General features: G+C 46.1%; 2 protein-coding genes across 3 annotated transcripts in view; one reads left to right on the top strand and one right to left on the bottom strand.

The window, feature by feature from the left end:
* The window catches only part of LOC144482735 (uncharacterized), a 58,960-nt gene that overhangs the window by 17,951 nt on the left and 13,245 nt on the right, over positions 1-27,764 (bottom strand). Inside the window, exons 2-4 of the mRNA XM_078201574.1 lie at positions 10,569-11,383; positions 10,352-10,502; positions 710-1,164 (exon numbers count right to left, since the gene is read on the bottom strand). Coding sequence (XP_078057700.1) covers positions 710-1,164; positions 10,352-10,502; positions 10,569-11,383 — 1,421 coding nt within the window. The remainder of the gene's footprint in view (positions 1-709; positions 1,165-10,351; positions 10,503-10,568; positions 11,384-27,764) is intronic.
* LOC144482773 (uncharacterized) lies at positions 20,651-26,914 on the top strand. Of its 2 annotated transcripts, none has more exons than XM_078201624.1 (2): positions 20,651-20,865; positions 24,337-26,914. In XM_078201624.1, the coding sequence occupies exon 2, from the start codon at positions 24,519-24,521 to the stop codon at positions 25,635-25,637; it is 1,119 nt and encodes a 372-aa protein (XP_078057750.1). In that variant the 5' UTR covers positions 20,651-20,865; positions 24,337-24,518; the 3' UTR covers positions 25,638-26,914. The 2 variants fall into 2 exon arrangements, with proteins under 2 accessions (XP_078057750.1, XP_078057749.1); XM_078201623.1 differs by having other exon boundaries at positions 20,816-20,914.

Genomic DNA, 27,764 nt, shown 5'->3' with positions numbered 1-27,764 from the left:
TTCAATGACCTGTGTACCTGTACACCCAGATCCTTCTGCCTAGCAATACTCTTAAGGGTTCTGCCAATAACTGTATATTTCCAACTGTATTAGACCTTCCAAAATGCATTACCTCACATTTGTCCGGATTAAACTTCATCTGCCATCTCTCCGCCCAAGTCTCCAACTGATCTATATCCTGCTGTATCCTCTGCCGGTCCCCATCACTATCCACAATTCCACCAACCTTTGTGTCGTCCACAAACTTACCAATCAAACCAGTTACATTATCCTCCAAATCATTTATATATATTACAAACAGCAAAAGTCCCAGCACTGATCGCTGAGGAATGTCACTTGTCACAGCCCTCCATTCAGAAATGTACCTTTGCACTGCCAACCTCTGTTTTCTTCTGACTAAATATCTCTAAACGTCCTAACACCCTGTCACTCTGTGATCCTTGTGACATTTAAAACCAGGTATTCACAAAAAGACTCAAAGAGCATCAGCCCACTGGAGGCTGAGACCGGCCAGTCCAGCACAAAGAAACCCTCTGACCCTTCCCTTTGACCAACTGTGAGAATGAACAAAATGCAGTCCTGGATGCCACTGAGAGCAGAAACAATAACAGCAGAATCCAACCCCTGTCATTACTCGTGAACTTGCTGGTGTCTCAGCAGCCGGGATGAAACGCTGAAACCCTTCCCACACTGAGGGCAGGTAAACGGCCTCTCGCCAGTGTGAACTCGCTGGTGTCTCTGCAGGCTGGATAACTGAGTGAATCCCTTCCCACACTGAGAACAGGTGAATGGCCTCTCCCCAGTGTGAACCCGCTGGTGTGTCCGCAGGTTAGATGAACAAGTGAATCCCTCCCCACAATGAGAGCAGGTGAACAGCCTCTCCCCAGTGTGAACTCGCTGGTGTGTCCGCAGGCTGGATAACTGAGTGAATCCCTTCCCACACTGAGAGCAGGTGAACGGCCTCTCTCCAGTGTGAACTCGCTGGTGTCTCTGCAGGCTGGATAACTGAATGAATCCCTTTCCACACTGAGAGCAAGTGAAGGGCCTCTCCCCAGTGTGAACTCGCTGGTGTGTCTGCAGGTGGGATGACTGCGTGAATCCCTTCCCACATTCAGAGCAGGTGAATGGCCTCTCCCCAGTGTGAACTCGCTGGTGTGTCCGCAGACTGGATAACTGAATGAATCCCTTCTCACACTGAGAGCAGGTGAATGGTCTCGCCCCAGTGTGGCTGCGCCGATGAGCTGCCAGCAGAGATGGGGCTCTGTATCTTTTCCCACAGTCCGCACATTTCCACAGTTTCTCCATAGTGCGGGTGTCCTTACCTCTCTCTTGGGTGGACAATTAGTTGAAACTTCGTCCACACACAGAACAAGATTACAGTCTCTCCCCGCTGTGAATGGTGTGATATTTATTCAGACTGTGTAACTGGTTAAAGCTCTTTAGTCAGTGCATTGGAACACTCTCACTCGAGTGTGGCAGTGTGTTGATGCTTTTTCACTCACACTGACATTTCAAATCTTTTCAAATTGACAGACTGGACAATCATTTCTCCTTCTGGATTCAAAGTCCGATGATATTGAGGTCCCAAGGAATAAGACTCTGTCAGATCGAGACGTGATGTTTGAGATTTCAGCCTGTGATTCCTCTTTCAATATCCTGTAAAATGAGTTTCCAAAAGTCATCAGTGTCAGTACAGGATAGAAATTCAGAACAGACAATTTCTATGGAACATTCTTTCCTCTCTCATTTCCCAGAAGCTGTAAATCTCCATTCCACACACTCTCTCCCCATTCTCAGCAGGTCTGGCAGCATCTGTATGGAGAGAAAAGAACTGATGTTTCAGAGCTTTGACAAAGGGTAATCGAGACAAAAAACATCAGCTCTTTTCTCTCCTTACAGATGCTGCCAGACCTGCTGAGATTTTCCAGCATTTTCTCTCTTGGTTTCAGATTCCAGCATCCGCAGTAATTTGCTTTTATAAGGCTGCAGATACCTCCTCCCAAGTAACATGCGTGTGCCCAAGATATCACCACTTGTTTCCCTTATTTCTTTCGCACCCATGGTGCTCTCCGCAGTAAACACAGAGGAGAAGTATTCATTAAAAATCTCACCCATCTCCTGTAGCTCCACACACAGATGGCCATACTGATTTTTAAGGGGATCTATTCTCTCTCTAGCCACCCTTTTACTCTTAATATAGCTATAGAACCTCTTGGAATTTTCTTTAATCTTACCTGCCAGATCCATATCATACCCTCTTTTTGTCCTCCTGATTTCCATCTTCAGTATTTTCTTACACTTTTTATAGTCAGAGTGATTCACTTGTCCCCGATTGCCTGAACCCAATGTCTGCTTCCTTCTTTTACCTGACCAGAGCCTCAATGTCCCTTGTCAGCCAGAGATCCCTAAATTTACCATTCTTTCCCTGCATCTTAACAGGAATATACTGCCCCTGGACTCTTGATATCACACTTTTAAAACCTCCCATTTGCCAGTCATTCCTTTCCCTTCATTGATCTCGCTTCCAAACTAAAACCGGCCGTCTGCCATTACCCGCACTGATGTGGAGATGCCGGCGTTGGACTGGGGTAAACACAGCAACAAGTCAAACAACACCAGGTTAAAGTCCAACAGGTTTATCTGGTTCATCCGCACTGCGCATGCTTCAGGTCCCGCCCCTCATTCACTCCGATTGGTTGGAGGACCAGCCACTCCCGCTCGGTCCTCCAGCCCCGCCCCCTCTTCCTATTGGTCCGGAGCTGCCGTCAATCAGCGCCCGGGCATTGTGATGTGGAGCATGCGCAGTGTCATTGCTGTCCTTGGCGCTTGTTTGTCCCGGAGAAGCGGAGTCAGCGTTAGGCGGTGGCTGGGAGGATTTGGAAACACTTTGTGGATCCGCAAACCCTTCAGAATCATTGTCAGCTCCCTGGTTTGCAGCTGCGGGGCTTCTCCCTCCCTCCCACCCAGGAACAGACCCAGGTTAACGGCCCCATCCTGGCTCAGCCACTGGAGGATGGTTCACATCAGAGGATGGGGGAGGGGGACAATAAATAAGAGGTTACACTTTGGCCTCAAATCAATGAGGACTCTGATCTCTGGGAAGGAAGGAAACCCTGGGAGGTGGGCGGGGAGGATTCACAAACACCCGCTAGAGGCCCCAACACCCCCAATAAGAGCCATTGGTTTTATTGTCAGTCTGCAGACAGCAGCTGGAGAACTGAACCCAGTAAGAGTTTTAACAACACCAGGTTAAAGTCCAGCAGGTTTATTTGGTCGCAAAAGCCACTCGCTTTCGGAGCGCTGCTCCTTCGTCAGGTGAGTAGGACTTGTGTTCATAAACGGGGCATATATATTGACACAAACTCAATTTACAAGATAATGGTTGGAATGCGAGTCTTTGCAGGTTTTTTTTTTAGAAGATTAGAAACCCTACAGTGCAGAAGGAGGCCATTCGGCCCATCGAGTCTGCACCGACCACAATCCCACCCAGGCCCTCCCCCCACATATTTTACCCGCTAATCCCTCTAACCTATGCATCCCAGGACTCTAAGGGACAATTTTTAACCTGGCCAATCAACCTAACCCGCACATCTTTGGACTGTGGGAGGAAACCGGAGCACCCGGAGGAAACCCACGCAGACACGAGGAGAATGTGCAAACTCCACACAGACAGTGACCCGAGCATCGAACCCAGGACCCTGGAGCTGTGAAGCAGCAGTGCTAACCACTGTGCTACCGTGCCGCCCCTATCAAGGTAATCAAGTCTTAAAGGTACAGACAATGTGAGTGGAGAGAGGGTTAAGCACAGGTTAAAGAGATGTGTATTGTCTCCAGCCAGGACAGTTGGTGAGATTTCCACATCAAGAACTGAACCCAGACAGAGGAGAGGGAGGGAGAAAACTGCGAGTGGAGGGAAGAAATGGTGGCGATGTTGAGATGGGTTTGGATTTCAGCCCAGGGGAGGAGGGAGAGTGTGTGGGACGGGGATTTACAGATTTGGGGGAACAAGAGAGGAAAATATGTTCCAGAGAAACTATGAATTGTCTGTTCAGAATTTCTATCCTGGACTGAAAGTGATGACTTTTGTAAACTCTTTTTACAGAGTATTCTGAAGCTGGATTTACAGATGTGAAACTCAAAACAAACTTCAAATCAAGCTCTGTTTCAGTGATTTAATTCATCGGAAACTGAATATCGTCAGCCTTTGTCTCCAGAAGAAGAAATGTTTGTTCTGTTTGTGGGTGAAGATTTCAAACATCAGTGTGACTGAAAAAGTGCCAAGACACACACACACCTGAGAGTTTCCATTGTGATGAATGTGGAAAGAGCGTTAAACAGGCTGGAAAAAACCCACACAATTCTCAGTGATTAGTGACCCAACACACATTCTGTGTAAACAAGGCATCAACTCATCATCCAACCTGGAGTCACACGAGGACACCCGCTCCACAGAGAAACCATTGAAATGTGGGGACTGTGGGAGGGGATTCAATTACCCGTCCCAATTGGATATTCATCGTCGCATTCACACTGGAGAGAGGCCGTTCACCTGCTCTGAGTGTGGGAAAGGATTTGCTTACTCATCCAGCCTCTATACACACCGGCGTGTTCACACTGGTGAGAGGCCATTCACCTGCCTCGAATGTGGGAGGGGATGTCATGCTTTATCAAGCCTCCTGATTCACCGGCAGGTTCACTCCGATCAGAGACTGTTTCAGTGTTCTGATTGTGAGAAAAGCTTTAAAAGCACAAAGGACCTCCTGAGACACCAGCGCACTCACATGGCGGTGAGGCCATTCACCTGCTCAGTGTGTGGGAAGGGATTCACTCAGTCATCCCACCTTCTGACACACTAACTTGTTCACACTGATCGGAGACCATTTCAATGTTCTGACTGTGAGAAGAGATTTAAAAGTAAAAATGATTTACAAGTCCATCAGCGCACTCACACTGGGGAGAAGCCATTCACCTGCTCCGTGTGTGAGAGGAGATTCGGACGTTTATCCCAGCTGCAAACACACCAGCGAGTTCACTCTGATAAGAGACCGTTTCAGTGTTCTGACTGTGAGAAGAGCTTTAAAAGTAAACAGGATTTGGTGACACACCAGCGAGTTCACACTGGGGAGAAACCGTTCACCTGCTCGGTGTGTGGGATGGGATTCACCCATTCATCCCACCGTCTGAGACACCAGCGAGTTCACACCGGGGAGAAACCATTCATTTGCTGTGTGTGTGGGAAGGGATTCACTGATTCACCTCACCTCCTGATACACGAGCGAATTCACACTGGGGAGAAACCCTTCGCTTGCTCCACATGTGGGAAACGATTCACTCAGCCACCCCAGCTCATTGCACATCAACTGGTCCACACTGATCAGAGACCGTTTAAGTGTTCTGACTGTGAGAAGAGTTTTAAAAGCACTAAGGACCTGCTGAGACACCAGCAAATTCACACTGGAGAGAGATCATTCACCTGCTCCATGTGTGGGAAAAGGTTCACTCAGTCATCCCACCTGCTGAGACACCAGCAGATTCACACAGGAGAGAGATCGTTCACCTGCTCCGTATGTGGGAAGAGATTTGCTCGGTCAGCCAATCTGCTGAGACACCAGCAAGTTCACAAGTCACTGCAGGGATTGGATTCTGCCGTTGCTGGTAATCCCATGCAGGACTGAATCATGTTCATTTATTTATCTATCTATTATTTAAGTAATTAGTAAATAAATAATCCCATGCAGGACTGAATCATGTTCATTCTGTTATTAAGGAGACTGGGGTGGGACACAGATAATCTCTGTGCAATCAGGCAGAGTCTTGTGCAAGGGAAATCATGTTAATTGATGTATTGGATTTCTTTGAGGAAGTGACAAGCAATGTGGATAAAGTGGAACCTGTGGATGTGGTGTATTTAGATTTCCAGAAGGCATTTGACACGGTGCCACGTCAAAGTTTACCACACTCAATAAGAATTTGTAGCATAAGGCATGACATATTAGCATCCCATCCACGTTGATTCTTTATATTAGCATGGATAGAGGATTGATGAGCTAATCGGAAACAGAGAGGAGGGAGAAACAAGTCATTTTTGGGATGGCAAAGTGTAGCCTGTGGAGTGCCACAGGGACCAGTGCTGGGCCCTCAACTATTGACAAACTATTTTCATGATGTGGATGACAGGATCAAAATTTGTTGATAACACAAAGGGTAGGTTGGAAAGTGAGATGTGAATGACCATAACAAGCCTGTAAAGCGACATGGAAAGGGTCAGTGAGTGGGTAAAAAGTTGGCAGCTGGAACAAGATTTTTGGATAATGTGAACTTGTCCACTTTGGCAGGAAGGATGGAAAAGCAGTTGATTATTTATACAGAGAGAGAGATTGCAGAACTTTGAGGTACAGAGGGATCTGGGTGTCCTGGTACTGTAATCAGGAAAAGTTAGTGTGTGGACACAGCAAATGATTAGAAAGGTAAATGAATTGTTGTTTATTGCGGGGATGTTTTGCTGCATTTGTTCAGGGTATTGGTGAGACCACATCTAGAGCACGGTGTACAGTTTTGGTCTCCTTACTTGAGAGAGGACTTGTGTGAGAAGTAGCTCGGAGAAGGTTTACTTGACTGATTCGTGGGATGAGGGAAATATCATACGAGGAAATGTTGGACATGTTCGGCCTGTATCTATTGGGGTTTAGAAGAATGAGAGAGGGTCTGATTGAAACATATAAAATTGAGAGGGGACTTGACAGAGTGGATGTTGATTGTAGAGAGGAGAACAAGAGGCAGTTTAAAAATAAGGGGTCTCCCATTTAAGACTGGGATGAGGAGAAACCTTTTCTCTCAGAGGGTTGTTACAGTGTGGAATTCTCTTCCACAGAGAGTGGTGGAGGCTGGCTCACTGAATATTCTGAAGTCTGAATTTAATAGATTCTTGATTGACAAGAGAGTCAAAGGGTGTGAGGGGTAAGAAGGAAAGTGGAGTTGAAGCTACAATCACATCAGCCAGGATCCTATTGAATAGTGGAGCAGGCTCGAGGGGCCGAGTGGCCTTCTCCTGCTCCTAATTCACATGTTCCCATTGTGATAGTTGGAGTTTGTTTCTGCTGATGTTAATTTCCCATAAAACTGAGCTGCAGCTTAATCTACAGAATAGAATCAAATAAATCTTGATGATAAACTGATCAGCCAGAGTCTAACTGAATGACAGAGCAGACTGGAAGGGCTGAACAACCTACTCCAGTTCCTGTGTAGTTTCTCCCCAGGATTCTCCCACTCTCTAACTCTGCTCCAGTGCTGGTTTCTGATGAAGTCTCTTCTCCCCAGGTCTCCCATCACTTTCCATTCATCAGCTGGTGTTTGAGCCTAAATTTATCAGGAACAGGAGGAGCTCATTTATCACCCTGAAACCTGTTTTCTCATTCACCGAGGTCATGGCTGATCTGTGACCTAACTCCATTTGCCCAGATATTGTTTTAATCCTGACTTCCCCAGTCTGTTACTAAGGACCCCAGGCATCCCAGATATTCTCTTTCACCTTCTTCCATCAGGAAAAAGATACAAAAGTCTGAGGTCAGGTACCAATCAACTCAAGAACAGCTTCTTCCCTACTGTTGTCAGTCTTTTGAATAGACCTACTTTGCATTAAGTTGATCTTTCTCTACACCCTAGCTATGACTGTAACACTACATTCTGCACTCTCTCATTTCCTTCTCTATGAACGGTGTGCTTTGTATAGTGCGCAAGAAACAATACTTTTCACTGTATGTTAATACATGTGACAATAATAAATCAAATCAAAATAACTTTCATTTCCATCAGACCGTTAATGTAGGAGAGTGTCCCAAGGTGAATCTCAGAAACATCAACTGACAAGTCAGACAACTGACACTGAGTCAAAGAAAGAAATGTTAGGAAAGTTGACTGAAGACTTAGTGCAGTGTAAAAGGTTAAAATTAAATTTGTAAATATTGTACACAGTGATGTAAGATTAGATGATAAGAGTATGCTGAGAGATGGTTCTATGTGAAGCCTCATGCTGAGCCTTGAATTGTACATTGTTAGAAGAATGTACAATAAAAGGTTACGTTTACCAACAGCCTTGCCTCCAGAGGTCGCTGTAGAACCTGACCAATTTCCTTATCCACTTGATCTAAACCTGTCAGAATGATCCCCTCTCTCAGATCTCCCCTCAGCCTGTTTCGTTCCAAGGAGAACAACTGCAGGTTCCCGAACCTGACCTTGGAGCTAAAATCTCTCTTTGCTGGAACCATTCTGGTAAATCTCCTCCGCACCTTCTTAAGGACCATCCCATCCTTCCTAAAGTGTGTTGACTGGATATGAACACAGTATTCCTATTGTGATTTAAATAGTGCTTTATAAAGCCTCAGCATAACTTAACCTGCTTTTAAAACAATGGCTCTATTGGAAACCAACATATTATCTACCTTTTTTAATTGTGCAATTAGTTTGGAACTGTTTATTTCTTTGATATTAATCAGTGTAGATGGGTTGTGGTGTAACCCCGTGTGTGGAGTCTCTCATGGTGGTAACATGGAACATCGAGGGTGGTAGAAGAACCCAGACCGAGGATGCCTGAAGAACTGCACTGAACTGCATTGTGGGTTCAATGTGCAAAGCATGCTGGTCAATGTAGTCAAGTCACAGTCCTGCTGGAATTAGCAATGTCTGCAAAATTAGAAAGATGTGTTTGTTTGAAGTAATAAAGATGTCTGCAGCAGCTTGGGGATTGAAACAGTGTCAGAGATAACACAACGGAGTCAGGCTGGTTCTATTCCTTCAAGTATAACCGTGTAATAGGCCCAGGACATAAGGACAAGTCAGAAGGCAATGCTGTCATTGAAAACCAATTCAATGGACTAAAAACAGGTATTACCTTATTTTTTATTCGTTTATAGAGGTCAAAGCCTACAGTCTGCCCTGAATAATAAAACGTGGGCGTCACCGGCTCGGCCAGCATTCATTGCCCATCCCTAAATGGCCTTGAGAAGGTGGTGTTGAGCTGCCTTCTAGAACCACAACATCCCCTGTGGTGTAGGGACACCCACAGTGCTGTTAGGGAGGGAGTTTCAGGATTTTGACCCAGTGACAGCGAAGGAACAGCGATATATTTCCAAGTCAATATGGTGAGTGTTACAATCCCAGTTGATATAACTGGACGGGAAGATCCCAGGATGGAACCCTGGTTCAAAACACTGTAACTTTTACATTTAAAATAAAAGAGGAACTGAGTCACAGGATTGCCAATTAGCTTTTAACAACAAAATATTTATTAAACACGAAGCATTTGACTATAATAAAATACTCCTTCACTAACACTTACCTTCACAAATGTACACAGATTTCAAGGATAACACAGATTACAAAATTTCTTATGCTATAATGTTCTCAGTAAACACACAGTCCCTTTAAACCCACAGATTGACTGTGATCAGACAACCCCCACTCTGAAGCTAAGTGTTAGATGCAACTCAATCGATCCTCTGTGGATTTCGCCTCAAATTTCCCTTGAAATTGTGACACGAGTGTTTCCAAACTCCACTCTCAAAAAGATACACTTTACAATCTTCTTCCAAACCAATGGATGATGTCACCCAGTGGCAGCATGTAGATGGGAAATAGGAGGGGCCAAGGTAAGATCCTTAGGGGACACAAAAGTTCCAAGGACTTTGGAGATTACAGGGAGGTTGGAGTTGGGACGGTAGTTTGTAACGATAGTGGGGTCAAGGGTTTTTTTCTTAGGATGGATGATGAGGGTGAATTAGAGGTGAGGGGGACAGTCCCAGAAGAGACAGATCCATTAACAATATCAGATAACATGGGGAAGTTGGGTTATTGGTGCTTTAGTGGGAAAAGGGTAAAGGGAGTTGAAAGCAGGACTCATGGACACGATGAACAATCAGAAAGTTTGATGGGACATAGGAGAGAGACTGGAGAAAGATGTGAGTTCAGAGCTTGGACACAGAGGAGCTTTACAGACAGTCTGGTCCAGTGGGCGAGTGGAAGGGAAGGAAGCAGCAGAGGCAACTGAACAGATTGTCTCAATCTTAGTGACAAAGAAACTCCATCAGCTCCTCACACTTTGTTGTTGGAGGTGAGGATGGAGGAGACAAGAGAAAGGGAGAGTCCTTAAAAAGGAACTAACTTGTGTTAGAGATATTAGAAAGGCTCGACACAGCATGTTTAAATCAAAGACAACATATTTGATTTTTGTCCAGAATATTAGTCTCTATAACTGACCTGAAGTTTATTAACATCAGCAGAAACAGACCCCAATAGAAATAGCTCAGTTCTCAATCTGATTGACAACACAATCCAATCTCTGGAGTTAATTGTGAACTCGCTGGTGTCTCAGCAGGTTGGATGACTGAGTAAATCCTATCCCACACTCAGAACATGTGAATGGTCTCTTTCCAGTGTGAACTCGCTGGTGTGTCAGCAGGTTGGATGACTGAGTGAATCTCTTCCCACAATCATTGCAGATGAACAGTCTCTCCCCAGTGTGAACTCGCTGGTGTCTGAGCAGTGCTGATGATTGAGTGAATCTCTTCCCACACCTCGAGCAGGTGAACGGTCTCTCTCCGGTGTGAACTCGCTGGTGTCTCAGCAGAGTGTATGACTGAGTGAATCCCTTCCCACATACAGAGCATGTGAACGGTCTATCTCCTGTGTGAGTGCGCTGGTGAACTGTGAGATGAGATGATCGCCTGAACCCAGTTCTGCAGTGAGAGCACCTGAACGGTCTCTCGTCAGTGTGAACTTGTTGATGGGACATCAGTTCCTGAGAGGTTTTATAACACTTCCCACAGTCCAGACATTTAAACGGTCTCTCGTCAGTGTGACTTCTTTGGTGTGTCGTCAGGTTGGATAAATTAATGAATCCTTTCCCACACTCAGAGCAGGTGAACGGTCTCTGCCTAGTGTGAACTCGCTGGTGTGTCAGCAGGGTGGATTGGTGAGTGAATCCCTGTCCACAGTCAGAGCAGGTGAATGGCCTCTCCCCAGTATGAATTCGCTGGTGTGTCAACAGTGTGGATGATTGAGTGAATCCGATCCTACACACAGAGCAAGTGAATGGCCTCTGCCCAGTGTGTGTGCGCTGGTGTGTCAGCAGGGTGGATGACTTAGTGAATCCTTTCCCGCAGTCCGAGCAGGTGAACGGCCTCTCCCCGGTGTGACCACGCCGATGAGTTTCCAGCTGGGATGGATAATTGAATCCCTTCCCACAGACCCCACATTTCCACGGCTTCTCCCCATCATGACTGCATTCATGTTTTGACAGGTCAGATGATTGGTTGAATCCTCGTCTACACACAGAACACGAGTATGGTTTCTCTCCGCTATGAATGGATCTTTTTCCTTCCATGTTCAAAATATGACAATATTCAGGTTACGATAAGTTGGTCGACTGTATCAGTCCCTGATGTGATGTTTGGTTTCAGTTTCCCAATTGCAAATCGTCCCCTTCTAAAACCCTGTGAAATTAATTTAGAACAGAAAAAAGGGACTGAGAAAGAACCCACAAAAACACAAAGCCAGGCTGTGAAATTGAGCTGAATGAATCTGGTAATATGTGGGGCCTGCACTAGGAAAAAGTGACCATGAAACGTGCTGGATTCAATTGATTCACTCATGTCCTTCAGGGAAGGAAACTTGCCAACTGGTCTGGACTCTGTACTGAATCTCTGACAAAGCATCCCACCCAGGTCTTATCCCCGTAACTCCACATATTTATGTCATTACCTCCCCAATCTACACATCTTGGGGCACTAAGGGGCAATTTAGCATAGCCAATCCAGCTAACCTGCACATCATTGGACTGTGAGAGGAAACCAGAGCACCCGGATGAAACCCCACACAGACAAGAGGAGGCAGAGTCACTCGAGGCTGTATTGAACCCGGGTCCTTGGAGCTGTGAGGCAGCAGTGCGAACCCTTTTCAAAGAACTGTAACAATTTTGTGAAATTTCTGAGGCTATTTTATTTTGTTAAAGACACATAAGAATACAAATGATCTTCACTGCCCTGATATTGTTGTTCTGCCTCATCAGTAAGAAATTGGAAGTGAAAGAATGACAGCGGTTTAGAACCATAGAACCTTACAGCACAGAAACAGGCCTTTTGGCCCTTCTTGTCTGTGCCGAACTATTTTTCTGCCGAGTCCCGCTGACCTGCACCTGGACCATATTCCTCCACACCCCTCTCATCCATGTACCTGTCCAAGTTTTTCTTAAATGTTAAAAGTGAGCCCGCATTCACCACTTCATCTGGCAACTCATTCCACACTCCCACCACTCTCTGTGTGAAGAAGCCCCCCCCAATATTCCCTTTAAACTTTTCCCCCTTCACCCTTAACCCATGTCCTCTTGTTATTTCCTCAGTGGAAAAGCCTGCTTGCACTCATTCCATCTATACCCATCATAATTTTATACACCTCTATCAAATCTCCCCTCATTCTTCTACGCTCCAGGGGATAAAGTCCCAACCGATTCAAACTTTCTCTGTAACTCAGTTTCTCAAGTCCCGGCAACATCCTTGTAAACCTTCTCTGCACTCTTTCAACCTTATTAATATCCTTTTGATGTGTGATGGACAAGTTGTTCACATTCTGTCTCTGGGAAGATGTCAAAACATTGCCCCCAACAAACATGGCAGCTACGCATGCGCCCTGCTGCGAGTGCCCCGAATAAAGATGGCGGCCGCGCATGCTCCCCATTGGGTGTGCCCAGATAAAAATGGTGGCGGTTAATCCGGATCCGTAACTGGAAGAAAACTGCTCTGTGCAAAGGGCTGGGATCAGCCCCGGATATCGGTAGGTTTTTTTTGCAGAAGCTGATCGTGATTACAAAGCCTCTCTGATCCCCCGCCTGATCCACTGCTCCCTCCGACAAGCAAATTCTCACCTTTTTCTGATTTTGGACCCGAACAAGAATTTCTCCATCGCCATTAATCTCACTGCGCATGCTTCACTCAGTCCAGCCCCGCCTCTTCATTCACTCCGATTGGTTGGAGGAGCAGTCCGTTCCGCTTGGTCCTCCAGCCCCGCCCCCTCCTCCTATTGGCCCGGAGCTGCCATCAATCACTCGGGCATTGTGAGGTGTCGGGTGAGAGGTCAGTACCGGCGGGGCGGGGTTCACAATGAACATTCTCCACTCTCACTATCCGCCGCTTCTGGCTTCTCCCCACCAACAAAGAGAGCAGGGGAGACACACTGACCTCCTGGCAATGTCACTGCATGAGTAATTCAGAGAGTCAACACAATGTCCTGGGGACAGGGCTTCAAATCCATTCAATTAATACGATCTGCAATTTAAAGTTAGTCTCAATGATGGTGACTGAGGCTCCTCTGCGAAAATCTCCACACACTCAGTTCTGGACACAAGGTTAACGTCTGTGATTCTGTCTGATCAGCCAGGGTGACTCAGGTTGATGTTTTTCACAAGTCATGAATGAAATTATCTCCTTGATAGATGCATGAACTGGAGGCGAACAGAGTGATAGAAACCGCGTATCGACGCAGGCTTGGTGAGCCAAAGGGCCCTTTCCTGTGCTGCATTGTTCTTCGGCTACATTCATGGATCTGTGGCTGTGGGAACATATGAATTCGGAACAGAAGTAGGCAAATTCAGCCGTTTGAGCCTGCTCTGCCATTCAATCAAATCATGGCTGATCTCTCCCTGGTCTCAAATCCACCTCCCCACATGTTCCCCATATTCCCTTATCCATTTTTATAAATTAGAAATATATCTATCTCCTCGAAACCATTGAACGATTCAGACTGCATTGTGCTATGGGGCAGCGAGTTTCACAAATTAACCACCATCTTCGAGAAGTCGTTCCTCCTCATCTCAGTTTTAAATCTACTGCCTCTCAAGCTATACCCGTGACCTTCTACACTCCAACATCCCTCTGTTCTTCTACAATTCTATAGTTCTGCCACTTATCAGTAATCCTTTGTCTTGTTTTCCCTCCAGCTTTCTGCCTCACTATCAAGTGCACAACCATTTTTAGTATAATCGGCAAAGTTCTTAGTCATGTCCCTACACGGCGGCATGGTAGCACAGTGGTTAGCACTGCTGTTTCACAGCTCCAGGGACCTGGGTTCGATTCCCGGCTTGGGTCACTGTGTGGAGTTTGCACATTCTCCTCGTGTCTGCGTGGGTTTCCTCCGGGTGCTCCGGTTTCCTCCCACAGTCCAAAGATGTGCGGGTTAGGTTGATTGGCCAGGTTAAAAATTGCCCCTTAGAATCCTGAGATGCGTAGGTTAGAGGGATTAGCGGGTAAATATGTGAGTGTCGGGCCTGGGTGGGATTGTGGTCGGTGCAGACTCGATGGGCTGAATGGCCTCCTTCTGCACTGTAGGGTTTCTATGATTTCTATGATTTAATTTCAAATCAATGATATAAACCAAGGATGAAGGACCCAGTATTGAGCCCGATGAAACCCCCTCTGGACACAGCCTTTTGATTCTTTACTGGATGTGGGTGTCACTGGCAAGACCAGCATTGTTGCTCAATCCTAGTTGCTCTCAAGCTGAGTGGCTTGCTGTGCTTTTTCAGAGCGCAGTTCATAGAATCATAGAAGAATCATAGAAACCCTACAGTGCAGAAAGAGGCCATTTGGCCCATCGAGTCTGCGCCAACCATAATCCCACCCAGGCCCTAACCCCATATCCCTATATATTTACCCGCTAATCCTTCTAACCTACGCATCTTAGGACACTAAGGAGCAATTTTAGCACGGCCAATCAACCTAACCTGCGCATCTTTGGACTGTGGGAGGAAACTGGAGCACCCGGAGGAAACGCTGGAAGTTCTGGAAGGCAACCACAATGCTGTGGGTCTGGATTCACATGGAGACCAGATCAGTTAAGGGTACTGGTGAACAGGATGGGTTTTTACAATTGCCAATGACTTCATGTTCTCCCAGGGATTCGTTTTCAATTCCAGATTTATTAATTCAATTTCCACCAGCTGCCATGTTGGGATTTGAATGCATGTCCCCAGTCCATTAGCTTGGGCCTCTGGATTACTCGTCCAATTACATGACCACTGCATCAGCATCTTCCAGTCACAAAAAAACACACATCAACTGTCATTCATTGTCTTGTGCAACTGAAACAATTTTGTATCCAAAACGTAGCTTGCTCTTGGATCTTTATTTGTTGACCTTGTAGATGTGGCACAAATGTTTCCATTTGCAGGAGAATCCAAAACAGATTTGATTTGATTTATTGTCACGTATTAGTATAAAGTGAAAAGTATTTTTTCTTGCATGCTGTCTAGACAAAGCATACCATTCACAGAGAAGGAAAGGAGACAGTGCAAAATGTAGTGTTACAGGCAAAGCTAGGGTGTAGAGAAAGATGAACTTAGTGAGAGGTTAGTCCATTCAAAAGTCTGATGGCAGCAGGCAAGAAGCTATTCTTGGGTCGGTTGGTACTGACCTCAGACTTTTGTATCTTTATCCCGTTGGAAGAAGGTGGAAGAGAAAATGTCCGGGGTGCGTGGGGCCCTTAATTATGCTGGCTGCTTTGCTGAGGCAGTGGGAAGTGTAGACAGAGTCTGATTTGCGTGATGGACTGGGCTTCTCGACCTTTTGTAGTTTCTTGCTGTCTTGGGCAGAGCAGAAGCCATACCAAGCTGTGATACAACCAGAAAGAATGCTTTCTATGGTGCATCTGTCAAAGTTGGTGAGAGTGGTAGATAATATGCCAAATTTCCTCAGTCTTTAGGAAAGTAGAGGCGTTGGTGGGCTTTCTTGACTATAGTGTTGGCATGGGGGTACCAAGATAGGTTGTTGGTGATCTGGACACCTAACAACTTGAAGCTTCTGACCATTTCTACTTTGTCCCCATTGATGTAGACAGGGGCATGTTCTCCTCTACGCTTTCTGAAGTCGATGATTATTTTGTTGACATTGAGGGAGAGATTGTTGTTGCTGCACCAGTTCACCAGATTCTCTGTCTCGTCATTGTTTGAGATGCAACCCACCACAGTGGTGTCATCAGCAAACTTGAAAATCGAGTTGGAGGGGAATTTGGCCACACAGTCATAAGTGGATAAGGAGTATAGAAGGGGGCTGAGGACACAGCCTTGTGGGGCACCGGTGTTGAGGATGATCGTGGAGGAGGTGTTGAGGGTGACTGTGGAGGAGGTGTTGTTGCTTATCCTTACTGATTGCGGTCTGTGGGCTAGGAAGTTCAGGATCCAGTCACAGAGGGAAGAGCCGAGACCCAGGCCATGGAGTTTGGAGATGAGTTTCATTGAATCATGGTGTTGAAGGCTGAGCTATAGGGCCCGATTTAACCATTGCAGGTGTGAAAACATAGTAAAGTTGGGTGCGAGACCATTAACACGCTCCGCGCCCGCGCAGATGGCCACTTTACTGAGACCCGGGAATGGCCATGATCTGATTCACGCCCGAAACGGGCGCAACGGCGATTTAAATGCATTTGCATGCATTTAAATTGAATTAATGAATTGCCCGCCCAACTTTATCAGCATTTCTCCCTTTACCACCGTGTTCACCGATCCGGAATCGCACCGAAATGGACCTGCTGAATAAAAGTCTGATTCGGGCACTCCAGCTGCTGAAGAGGCGCGTTCAGTGCTTCCAACGGCTCTCTGACTCAGATCGACGGGGGGGGGGGGGGGGGGGGGGCAGGGAGGAGGAGGCGGGTCAGATGTACCTCGGGGGAGGGGGGAGTAAAGCAAGATCATTCTCTTGGGGGGTGGGGGAGGATTAGGCCAAATCGTTCCCTGGCCAGGGGGGGGGGGGAGGCCAGATCATTCTCTTGGAGGGGGGAGGGGAGGAGGGAGGTGGGTAAGATGTATCTCTGGGGGGTGTGGGGGGTGGGCATCGTCCTCTGGTGGCGGGCGGGGGGGGGGGGGGGGGGGGGGAGTGAGGCCAGATCATTCTCTGGGGGGTGGGGAGGGAGGCGGGTAACATGTATTTCTGGTGGGGGGGAGGGGGAGCCCGATAGCTCTCTGGCAGGGGGACAGGGGGGGGTCTCTTCCATTGTTCAGTGCTCCTAGACACGGAACAGAAACTCCTTTACAACTGGGTTTAGAGTCAGGAAGAACAATGGTGGATGCTGTAAATGTGCTGTCAAATCAGAGATTGGTGTAAAACTGGGATCTGTTCCTGACTGAAAGTGAAATGCTGTTTAAGTTTAAACAGAAAGAAACTTTACAAGTGTTTTGTGTGTGGACAAGACTTTAACTGATCATCCAACCTGGAACGACACAAGGCCACTGGCACCATGGAGAAACTGTGGAAATGTGGAGACTGTGGGAAAGGATTCAATTACCCATGCCAGCTGGAAATTCATCGACACAGACACACTGGGGAGAGACCGTTCACCTGCTCTGTGTGTGGGAAGGGATTTGCACAGTTATCCAAGCTCCCTATCCACATGCGGGTTCACACCAGCGAGAAGTCATTCCCCTGCCTGGTGTGTGGGAAGGAATTTGTTCAGTTATCCAGCCTGCTGACACATCGGCGTGTTCATTCTGATAAGAAACCTTTCAACTGTCCTGCATGTGAGAAGTGTTTTGCGGAAGTGAGGTACTGATACACCAGCGCAGTCACACTGGAGAGAGACCATTCACCTGCTCCATGTGCGGGAAAGGGTTGTCAGTCAGTCATCCAGCCTGCGGAAACACCGGAGAGCTCACACTGTTGAAAGACCGTTCAGCTGCTCCATAGGTAGGAAGAGATTCACTCAATCCTCCACTCTGGTGGAACATCAAAGAGTTCACACTGGGGAAGAGGCCATTCATCTGCTCTGTATGTGGGAAGGGATTCACTCATTCATTCAACCTGCTGAGACACCAGCAAGTTCACAAGTGAGAGCAGGGGCTTGTTATGACTGTTGTTAATCACATCCAGACAGAAGCATGTTGATTTGGATAATTGGAGTTTGTTTTGCTGATGTTCAAAGCCCTATAACTTGGGTGGTGTTTAATGTTCAGGATAAATTTTAAACTTGTTTTAAACACATTGTAGATTTTTGTCTTTCCCACCTCCATGTTTAACATCACCAGGCTGGAACTCAGAAAGGATAATCTGCAGAAGGATCACACAGTAGGAACAGAACTTCAGCCTGGATACAATCCTTCAGGGTCACACTGAGAGGGACAAAGAGCACTTGGCTCTTTCACATCGCTCTTCACTGACAGCAAAATCCCCATGTGGTTGAATCCTGAAGTGTGGAAGAAATGTGTCCCAGCTGCTCTCTTCCATGGCTCAGGGCTCCTAGACACGGAACAGAAACTCCTTTACAACTAGGTTTAGAGTCAGGAAGAACAATGATGGATGCTGTAAATGTGCTGTCAAATCAGAGATTGGTGTAAAACTGGGATCTGTTCCTGACTGAAAGTGAAATGCTATGTTTAAGTTTAAAAGATAACTTGGTAACCAGGGTTTCTCAATGACTTAGAAGAAGAATCTGAAGGAGAGTCAGACTGGCTTGAGTCCGTAACTCTGGTTCTTTGTCCACAGTTACTGCCAAACTTGCTGAGTTTTTCCAACATTTCCTGGTTTCATTTCACAATTACACACTTGACTGGTCAGCACAGGTTGACTTATTACAGAACTCCCTGCTTCTTCTGCTCTGACTAAGATCGCAAAAAACTACAAAGAGTTGGGAATGTAATCCAGTCCATGATGCAAATCAGCCTCCCATCCATTCACTCCATCTAAACTTCAAAGAACAAAGAAAAGTACAGCTCAGGAACAGGCCCTTTGGCCCTCCAAGCCTGTACCAATAATGATGCCCTAACTCAACTAAAAAATAAATTTCTGCCCATACTCAGTCGGTATCCTTCATTCCCTTCCTATTCATGTACCATCCAGATGCCACTTAAATGTTGCTAATGTGCCTGCTTCCACCACCACCTCTGGCAGCACGTTCCAAGCACCCACCACTCTCTGCGTTGAAAACTTTCCCCCTCTCACCTTGAGCCTGTGCCACCCTCAGAAAAAGCCTCAGACTATCCATCCTGTCTATGTCTCTCATAATTTTGCCGTTCACTCAGGAAAGTAGCCAGCATAATCAAGGACGCAAAACACCCTGGAAATACTCTCTTCCACCTTCTTCCATTAGAAAAAAGATGCAAAGGTCTGCTAATATATCGCAATCAACAAGAACAGCTTCTTCCCTGCTGCCAACAGACTTTCGAATGGACCTACAATATATTAAGCTGATCTTTCTCTACAGCCTGTGTGTGACTGCAACACTATATTCTGCACCCTCTCCTTTCCTTCTCCCCTATGTACTCTATGAATAGTATATTTTGATTGTACAGCGCACAAGAAACATTACATTTCACTACATCCCAATACCTGTGACAAGAATAAATCAAATCAAATCCCTTGATCCTCTGAGACCTCTTCCTGTTGGCTTCCAGGACAACATTACACTGTCAGATAAAGTTAAGGGGCTTGGAGAAAGGAACAAAATGAGGCCATGAATCAGAGTTGGGAAATTAAATCAGATTAGCATGATTAATTTTTTTTAAAGTAGACAATTAATAAATGATGAAATGAATTATTACTTTTAAGATATTAATTTTGCACCGGATAGCTAATGAGTAAGAGTAGCTAGCACAAGTGTGTCCTTGTGCAGGAATCTCAAGGAGTTGGTTTGCAGGTGCAGCAGGTAATTAAGAAGGCAAATGGAATTTTGTCCTTCCTGGCTGGAGGGATGGAGTTTAAAAACAGTGAGATTATGTTGTAGCTGTATAAGGTGCTGGTGAGGCCACACCTGGAGTACTGTGTACAGTTTTGGTCTCCTTACTTGAGAAAGGATAAACTGGCATTGGAGGGGGTGCAGAGGAGATTCACTAGGTTGATTCCGGAGTTGAGAGGGTTGGCTGATGAGGAGAGACTGAGTAGACTGGGGCTATACTCATTGGAATTCAGAAGAATGAGGGGAGATCTTATAGAAACATATAAGATTATGAAGGGAATAAATAAGATAGAAGCAGGGAAGTTGTTTCCACTGGTGGGTGAAACTAGAACTAGGAGGCATAGGCTCAAAATAAGGGGAAGTGGATTTAGGACTGAGTTGAGGAGGAACTTCTTCACACAAAGGGTTGTGAATCTGTGGAATTCCCTGCCCAATGAAGCAGTTGAGGCTACCTCATTGAATGTTCTTAAGACAAGGATAGATAAACTTTTGAACAGTAAAGGAATTAAGGGTTATGGTGAATGGGCGGGTAAGTGGAGCTGAGGCCACAAAAAGATCAGCCATGATCTTTTTGAATGGCAGAGGAGGCTCGAGGGGCCAGATGGCCTACTCCTGCTCCTAGTTTTTATGTTTATTTATAATGTTCACTGCTTTCTAACATTTTATTTTTCAATGACTGTGACACTCGATATTTCATTCCATTGATGAAATAAATGCCAGGTTAATCAGGCCAATCTCCTTCAGAAGGGCAACACGCACGTACCTGTTAAGCTCTGCACCCAGTGCCCACCTCCCTGAGCGGAGCATGTGCGGTGTGGCTGCAGGAGGCTGAGGGGACGAGCGCAGTCTTGACAATGATGTGAAGATGCTTGTAGATGTGGAGACTCACCTGATGAAGGGGCGGTGCTCCGAATGCTCGTGATTCCAAATAAACCTGTTGGACTTTAACCTGGTTGTGAGACTTCTTACTGAGTCTCAGCAACAGCGGATAAATAATTCTAAACTCACTGGATCAATGGCGGGGATGTTACCCAACCTGCCCCGCGGGAGAGAATGTCCCCGATCAGAGCAGGAGACCTGAACGCATGCGCAGTTCCTCGTTGTACTGAACATGCGCAGGCTGGACAGTGGATGAGAAGCTGGTTTGTCGAACGGCGGACGGTAAGAGGCGGCGGCGCGAGAAGAAACGGCGGCCGGTAGGAGGCGGAGGGTGAGGAGAGAGTTCATTAACACCCGGTGTAGGCCGCAAATCCCCAATAAAATCCTGCAGCTCTCGCGTTTGCACCGAGGCTTTTCCCGGCAACAGGCCCGAGGTAACGGCCGCCATCTTGTTCTAGCGGGCTGCAGGGCGCAGGCGCGGCTATCTGTGACGTCACAAAGGGCGGGCGGGTTCTCAAGGTCCCCGTGACCAGGAGAGAAAATGTTTGACTCAAGAATTTTATTCTCAATCCGTTCACAGGAGCGAAGGAGGAAGCTGGAAGTGGAGGGTGGAGATGCTGCAGTGGGTGTGAATACTCAATGAATGGGAGGATTCTAGGAAGTAGAGCAGAGAGACCTAAGGGTGCATATGCAAAGATCCTTGAAGGAAGCAGGACAGGTTGGTAAGGTGGTTACAAGGCATATGAGATAGTTACCTTTATCAGCCAAGGCATAGAACAGAAGAGCAGGGAAGTTATGATGGAACTGTATAAAATGCTCGGTTGGCCACAGCTAGTGTGCTGTGTGCAGTTCTGGTCACCACGCTACAGGAAGGATGTGATTGTACTAGAGAGGATGCAGAGGAGATTCACCAGGATGTTGCCTGTGTTGGAGCATTTCAACTATGGAGAGAAGCTGGCTAGGCTGGGATTGTTGTTCTTAGAACAGAGAAGGCTGATAGGGACATGATTGAAGTCTTTAAAATTATGAGGGATATAGTTAGGATAGTCATAGAGGTTTGTAGCATGGAAACAGGTCCTTCGGGATGGTGTTAGCCATCGGTAATGTATTTTTCATATTTGTTCTTTGTACATTTGTAATTGTTTTGTAATATCGTATTTGTGTTAACCAATGGAAATTCTTTGTGTTATTTGTGGCCTGGGGGGCATCCCCCCCTGGATAGAGTAACCCCCGGGGGGTGTGGCATCCAGTTGGGGAAAGTTCTGGGTGGTGAAGCCCCGGTCGTAGTAACACCGGAGGGATGTTATTCTCCGGGAGAAAAATTGGGAAGGCAACCCGAACTGAGTATCCCGGAGAGTCTTTCCCACTGCCCCGGCTGAAATTCCGGAAGGGATTCCGGATAGAGTAGGTTTGGGGTGGTTTTCCCCATTTCCCCCCCTCCGGCCGAACATCCGTCAGGTGGAATCCCCAGACCTGAGTACTTCCTGGAGGGTTGCATCCCCCGGCAGGGGACAACCCCGGGAGGCGGTGCCCTGGAGGGTGGCGGAGATGCTGCAATGTTTATTCTTGTTGTGTTGTACTAATGTTTGTCACTTTGTAGGTTATGATTTGTAAATGGAGGCGTATTTAGAGTGCAATGCCCTGGATAATTATGACTGTTAGTGAACCCTTCCTAAATAGAAGGTAGTAACTGATAAATGGATGACTTTAGCCATTGGTAATGTATTTTTCACATTTGTTCTTTGTGTATTTGTAATTGTTTTGTATTAACGTGTTTGTAATAAACGAAAATTTGGTACATGAAGGAAAGAAAAAACAGGTCCTTCGGCCCAACTTGCCCATGCTGCCCCTTTTTTAACCCCGGGGCTAGTCCCAATTGCCTGCATTTGGCCCATACCCCTCTACCCATCTTGTCCATGTAACTGTCTAAACACTTTTTTAAAAGACAAAATTGTACCTGCCTCTACTACTGCCTCTAGCAGCTTGTTCCAGACACTCACCACCCTCTGTGTGAAACAAATTGCCCCTCTGGACCCTTTTGTATCTCTCACCTTAAACCTGTGCTCTCTAATTTTATACATCCTTACCTTTGGTAAAATATATTGACTATCTAGGCTGATCTGTGCCTCTCATTATTTTATAGACCCCTATAAAGTCACCCCTAAGCCTCCTACGCTCCAGAGAAAAATGTCCCAGTCTATCCAGCCTCTTCTTATAACTCAAACCACCAAGTCCTGGGAGCATCCTAGTAAATCTGTTCTGCACTCTTTCTAGTTTAATAATATCCTTTCTATGGTAGGGTGACCAGAACTGTCCACAGTATTCCAAGTGTGGCCTTACCAACGTATTGTGTACAACTTCAACAAGACGTCCCAACTCCTGTATTCAATGTTCTGACCAATGAAAGCAAGCATGCCAAATGGCTTCTCCACCACTCTGTCCACCTGTAACTCCACTTTCAAGGAGTTATGAACCTGTACCCCTAGATCTCTTTGTTCTGTAACTCTCCCCAACGCCCTACCATTAACTAAGTAAGTCCTGCCCTGGTTCGATCTACCAAAATGTAACACCTCGCATTTATCTAATTTAAACTCCATCTGCTATTCATCAGCCCACTGGCCCAATTGATCAAGATCCCGTTGCAATCCTAGATAACCTTCACTGTCCACTATGCCACCAACCTTGGTGTCATCTGCAAACTTGGGATAAAAGCATCTTCATCTGTCACAGCTTACTCTCTGATTTCAGCTTCTTTGCCATTTGGCCATTCATACCTTTTATTCTCTCTATGGACTGCCATTAGCAGCCTTTTCCCCTTGTTTTTGTGGCTGTGACTCATCTTTCATTCTCTCACCCTACAGTATAAATATCTCCCACTTTCTATGTCTTTTAGGCACTGTAGGAAGTATCTCAACACCAGGTTAAAGTCCAATAGGTTTATTTGGATTTTATTTGAGTCCATTCATGTAATGAAGGAGCAGCACTCCGAAAGCTCATGGTACCAAATAACCTATTGGACTTTAACCTGGTGTTGTGAGACATCTTACTGTGCCCACCCCAGTCTAACGCCGTCATCTCCACATTATGCCTTTTAGCTTTGACAAAGGGTCATCTGGACTCAATGTCAGCACTTTTCTGTCCTTACAGATGCTGCCAGACCCGCTGAGATTTTCCAGCATGTTCTCTTTTTGTTTAGGATAGACAGGAAGTTACTTTTCCCCTTAGAGGGGTCAAAAACCAGCTGCCATAGATTTGAGTTAAGGGGCAGGAGATTTAGAGGGGATTTGAGAAAATACTTTTTCACCCAGAGGGTGGTGGGAATCTGGAACTCACGACCTCAAAGGGTGGTAAAGGTGAGAACTCACAACATTTAAGAACCATTTAGATGAGTGTTTGAAATGCAATAGCATAGAAGGCTCTGGACCAAGTACAAGAAATGGGATTAGAATAGATATGTTTGATGGCCGGCACTGACACAATGGGCCTCTTTTTGTGCTGTAAAACTCTGTGACTATGATTTCAGGCCAGGAAGGAGCAAAAATGTGAAGGATGGGGATTTACAGCTTTGGTGCAATGAGGAAGGAAGAAATGTTCCATAGAAACTAGAATTGTCCTTTCTGAATTTCTGTCCTGTACTGACGGCGATGACTTTTGTAAAATACCTTTGTCTCAGAAAACAAAGGATTTCTAATTTCAATGTGACCGCCTCCTTCTGTGCTGTGACCTTTGTCTCTTTCTATTCTTTTATAAAAGGATCTGGAAGCACGCACACCCAAACAAAAGTGTCCAGTGAACTGAATGTGGAAAGTGGTTTCTCTAGTTATACAGCCTGAAAAAATATAACACCGTTCATAGCAGGAAGAAACTATACATGTGTTCTGTGTGTGGACGTGTGTGTGTCATCCAACCTGGAGAGAGACAGGGACACTGACACCATGAAGAAACAGTGGAAGTGTGGGGACTGTGGGAAACGATTCAATTTTCCATCCCGGCTGGAAATCCATCGACGCGTTCACAGTGGGGCTGGCACGATGGAAAAACCGTGGAAATGTGTGGAATGTGGAAAGGGATTCAATTATCCATCCCTGTTGGAGATTCACCGACGCAGTCACACTGGAGAGAGACCATGGAAATGTGAGGAATGTGGGAAAGGATTCAATTATCCATCCTTGTTGGAAAACCATCGACGCAGTCACACTGGGGAGCGGATTTGCAAATGTGAAGAATGTGGGAAAGGATTCAATTATCCGTCCCTGCTGGAATACCATCGACGCAGTCACACTGGGGCAGGGGCCATGGAGAAACCATGGAAATGTGAGGATTGTGGCAAAGGATTCAATTTCCCATGCCTGCTGGAAATCCATCGACGCAGCCACACTGGGGAGAAGCCATTCTCCTGTTCTGTGTGTGGGAAGGGATTTACTAAGTCAACCAACTTACTGAGACACCAGCGAAATCACACTGAGGAGAAGCCCTTCAGCTGCACTTACTGTGAAAAGAGTTTCGGACAGTTATCCAACCTCACTGCACACCAGCGGGTTCACACTGGGGAGAGACCATTCACCTGCTGTATGTGTGGTAAGGGATTCACTCAGTCAGCCAGCCTCACGTTACACCAGCGAATTCACACAGAGGAGAGGCCATTCAGCTGCAAGCACTGTGGAAAGAGGTTCAGGCAATCTTCCGACCTCACTGCACACCAACGCACTCATACTGGGGAGCGACCATTCACCTGCTCTGTGTGTGGGAAGAGATTTACTCACTCAAGTGGCCTTTGGTCACACCAGCGAATTCACACCGAGGAGAAGCCATTCAGCTGCACTTCCTGTGAAAAGAGGTTCAGACATTCTTCCGCCCTCACTGCACACCGACGCACCCACACTGGGGATAGGCCATTCACCTGCTCCGAGTGTGGGAAGGGATTCTCTCAGTGCTCTCACCTGCAGACACACCAGAGAATTCACACTGGGGAGAGGCCGTTCACCTGCTGTGTGTGTGGAAAGGGCTTCACTCAGTCACAGCACCTGTTGACACATCAGCAAGTTCACAAGTGACAACAGTTGTTGAATTCTGTTATTGCTGCTGTTAATTTTGTCAAGGATTGATCATCTGAATATATCTGGTTTGTTTCTGCCGATTAGAGAATAACTGGCTGGAGTTTAATATTCTGGAGATGTTACTGATTCTCAGGAGTGCAGTTTTGGGTTTTGAAAGCACCCTCTGATCTCTCCTTCATCCAAGAACTCATGACAGGTACCTAATTACAAAATTCTGAACTATTACTTCAATCCTAAATTGATCTGTGGCGCAACATTGACAATTCAGTGTCTGAGAAGTTCCACTGATTAACATCTCCAACTAGAAAGTGCTGAGTAATCTTTGCTGATAATTCTTACTGGCTTGCACATTACACAGTGACACCTGCATTATGAAATTATCATGGAACATTAAACAGAATGGTGAAATATTTTATACATCAATAAAAGAGGAAACCTGTGATGTGAATTGGACTATGAAGGGACAGACAGCACAATACCACAGCTAATGATCTACAGATTACCGAAATCTTCAAACATTCTTTTGCTTCATTGTACTCTGGGAGAGAGAATAGATAAATAAAAAATTGAGTGATCAGATGAGTAATGAGAAGTTCATTTAAAATCAAGAAAGGATGTGTTGGATAAACTAATATAACTTAAAGGGGATGGATTAAATTCACATTTTAAAAGAATGTCGGGAAGAGATAGCAGAGGCAGTACTACTCATAATTAATTCACAATGTGTAGTGCCAGAGGACTGGCAGAGAGCTAATCTGATTCCGACATTTCAGAAAGAGGACAGATAGACTAGTCAGCCTCATGTCGATAAATAGAATCCCAAGTAAAGGACAGAACATACGAAAATCGAGAAATCAGTATGGATTTCAAAAGGGAACATTTCCCTGAACAATCTTATCGAATGTTTTGAGGAGGTAATAGAGAGAGTTGGCAATGAAGTTGATGTAATTTATCAGGATTTTCATTCGGCCATTGATAGGATTTACCACAAGGACCCCACGCACCGCAGACATTGTCTCTTCTGCCTCCTTCCACTTGGAAAAAGATACAAAAGTCTGAGGACACGTACCAACTGACTCAAGAACAGCTTCTTCCCTGTTGCTGTCAGACTTTTGAATGGACTTACCTTGCATTAAGTTGATCTTTCTTTACACCCTGGCTATGACTGTAACACTACATTCTGCACCCTCTCCTTCTCTATGAACGGTATGCTTTGTCTGTGTAGCGCTCAACAAACAATACTTTTCAATGTATACTAATACATGTGATAAATCAAAAGACAATCATCAGTAATAATTTTAAACATAAAGTTTGCAGTAGGGATTGAAGCGGGGACTTTCTCCTGTAAAGTTGCGGTGATAATGAGTGTCCTGGGGAAATGAGTGTGAATCCCCCAGCCCCGGACAGAGGGGAACTGACCATCCATCTCCAGCTCTAATTCCCAAACAGAACATGCTGCCGATAATCAGCAAGTCAGCCTGAGTCTGTGGCCCCTCCCACCATCTGAAACCGTCACAATGCCCGGCTGATTGACGGCAGCTGCGGACCAATAGGAGGAGAGGGGGCGGGACTGGAGGACCGAGCGGGAGCGGCTGGTCCTCCAACCAATGGGAGTGAATGAGGGGCGGGGCTGGGAGTGGAGCATGCGCAGTCCGGGTAATGCCTGGCGGATAGTATTTTTTCTGGGACCCAGGTTCGGTGAGGGAATGGGCTGTGCCGAGGGAGCGATGGATCAGGCTGGTGAGCAGGGAGGTTTCGCAAATATGTTGTGCAAACCGCAACCTCTCAAAAAGATTTTACCCCGTTTGCATCATGGATCTATCTCACTGCCAGAAAGGGTGGTAGAGGCGGAAACGTTTACAACATTTAAGAAGCATTTGGATGAGCATTTGAAACGCCATAGCGGACAAGGCTATGGATGAAGTGCTAGAAAGTGGGATTAGAATAGATGCAGGGTGGCTGGTGGAGACATGATGGGCCGAGTGGCCTCTTTGGGCTGGAAAACTCCATCATTCTTCAGAATATAATTTCTGGACTCGTGCTGGAAGTCATAAAGTGCATCAAGGTAGATAAATCCCCGGGACCTGATGAAGTGTATCCCAGGACATTGTGGGAGGGTAGGGA

Source organism: Mustelus asterias, unplaced genomic scaffold (genome assembly GCF_964213995.1).
Source record: "Mustelus asterias unplaced genomic scaffold, sMusAst1.hap1.1 HAP1_SCAFFOLD_42, whole genome shotgun sequence".
In the NCBI taxonomy this organism is placed as follows: Eukaryota; Metazoa; Chordata; class Chondrichthyes; order Carcharhiniformes; family Triakidae; genus Mustelus; species Mustelus asterias.
This window is presented reverse-complemented; position numbering and strand designations above follow the sequence as displayed.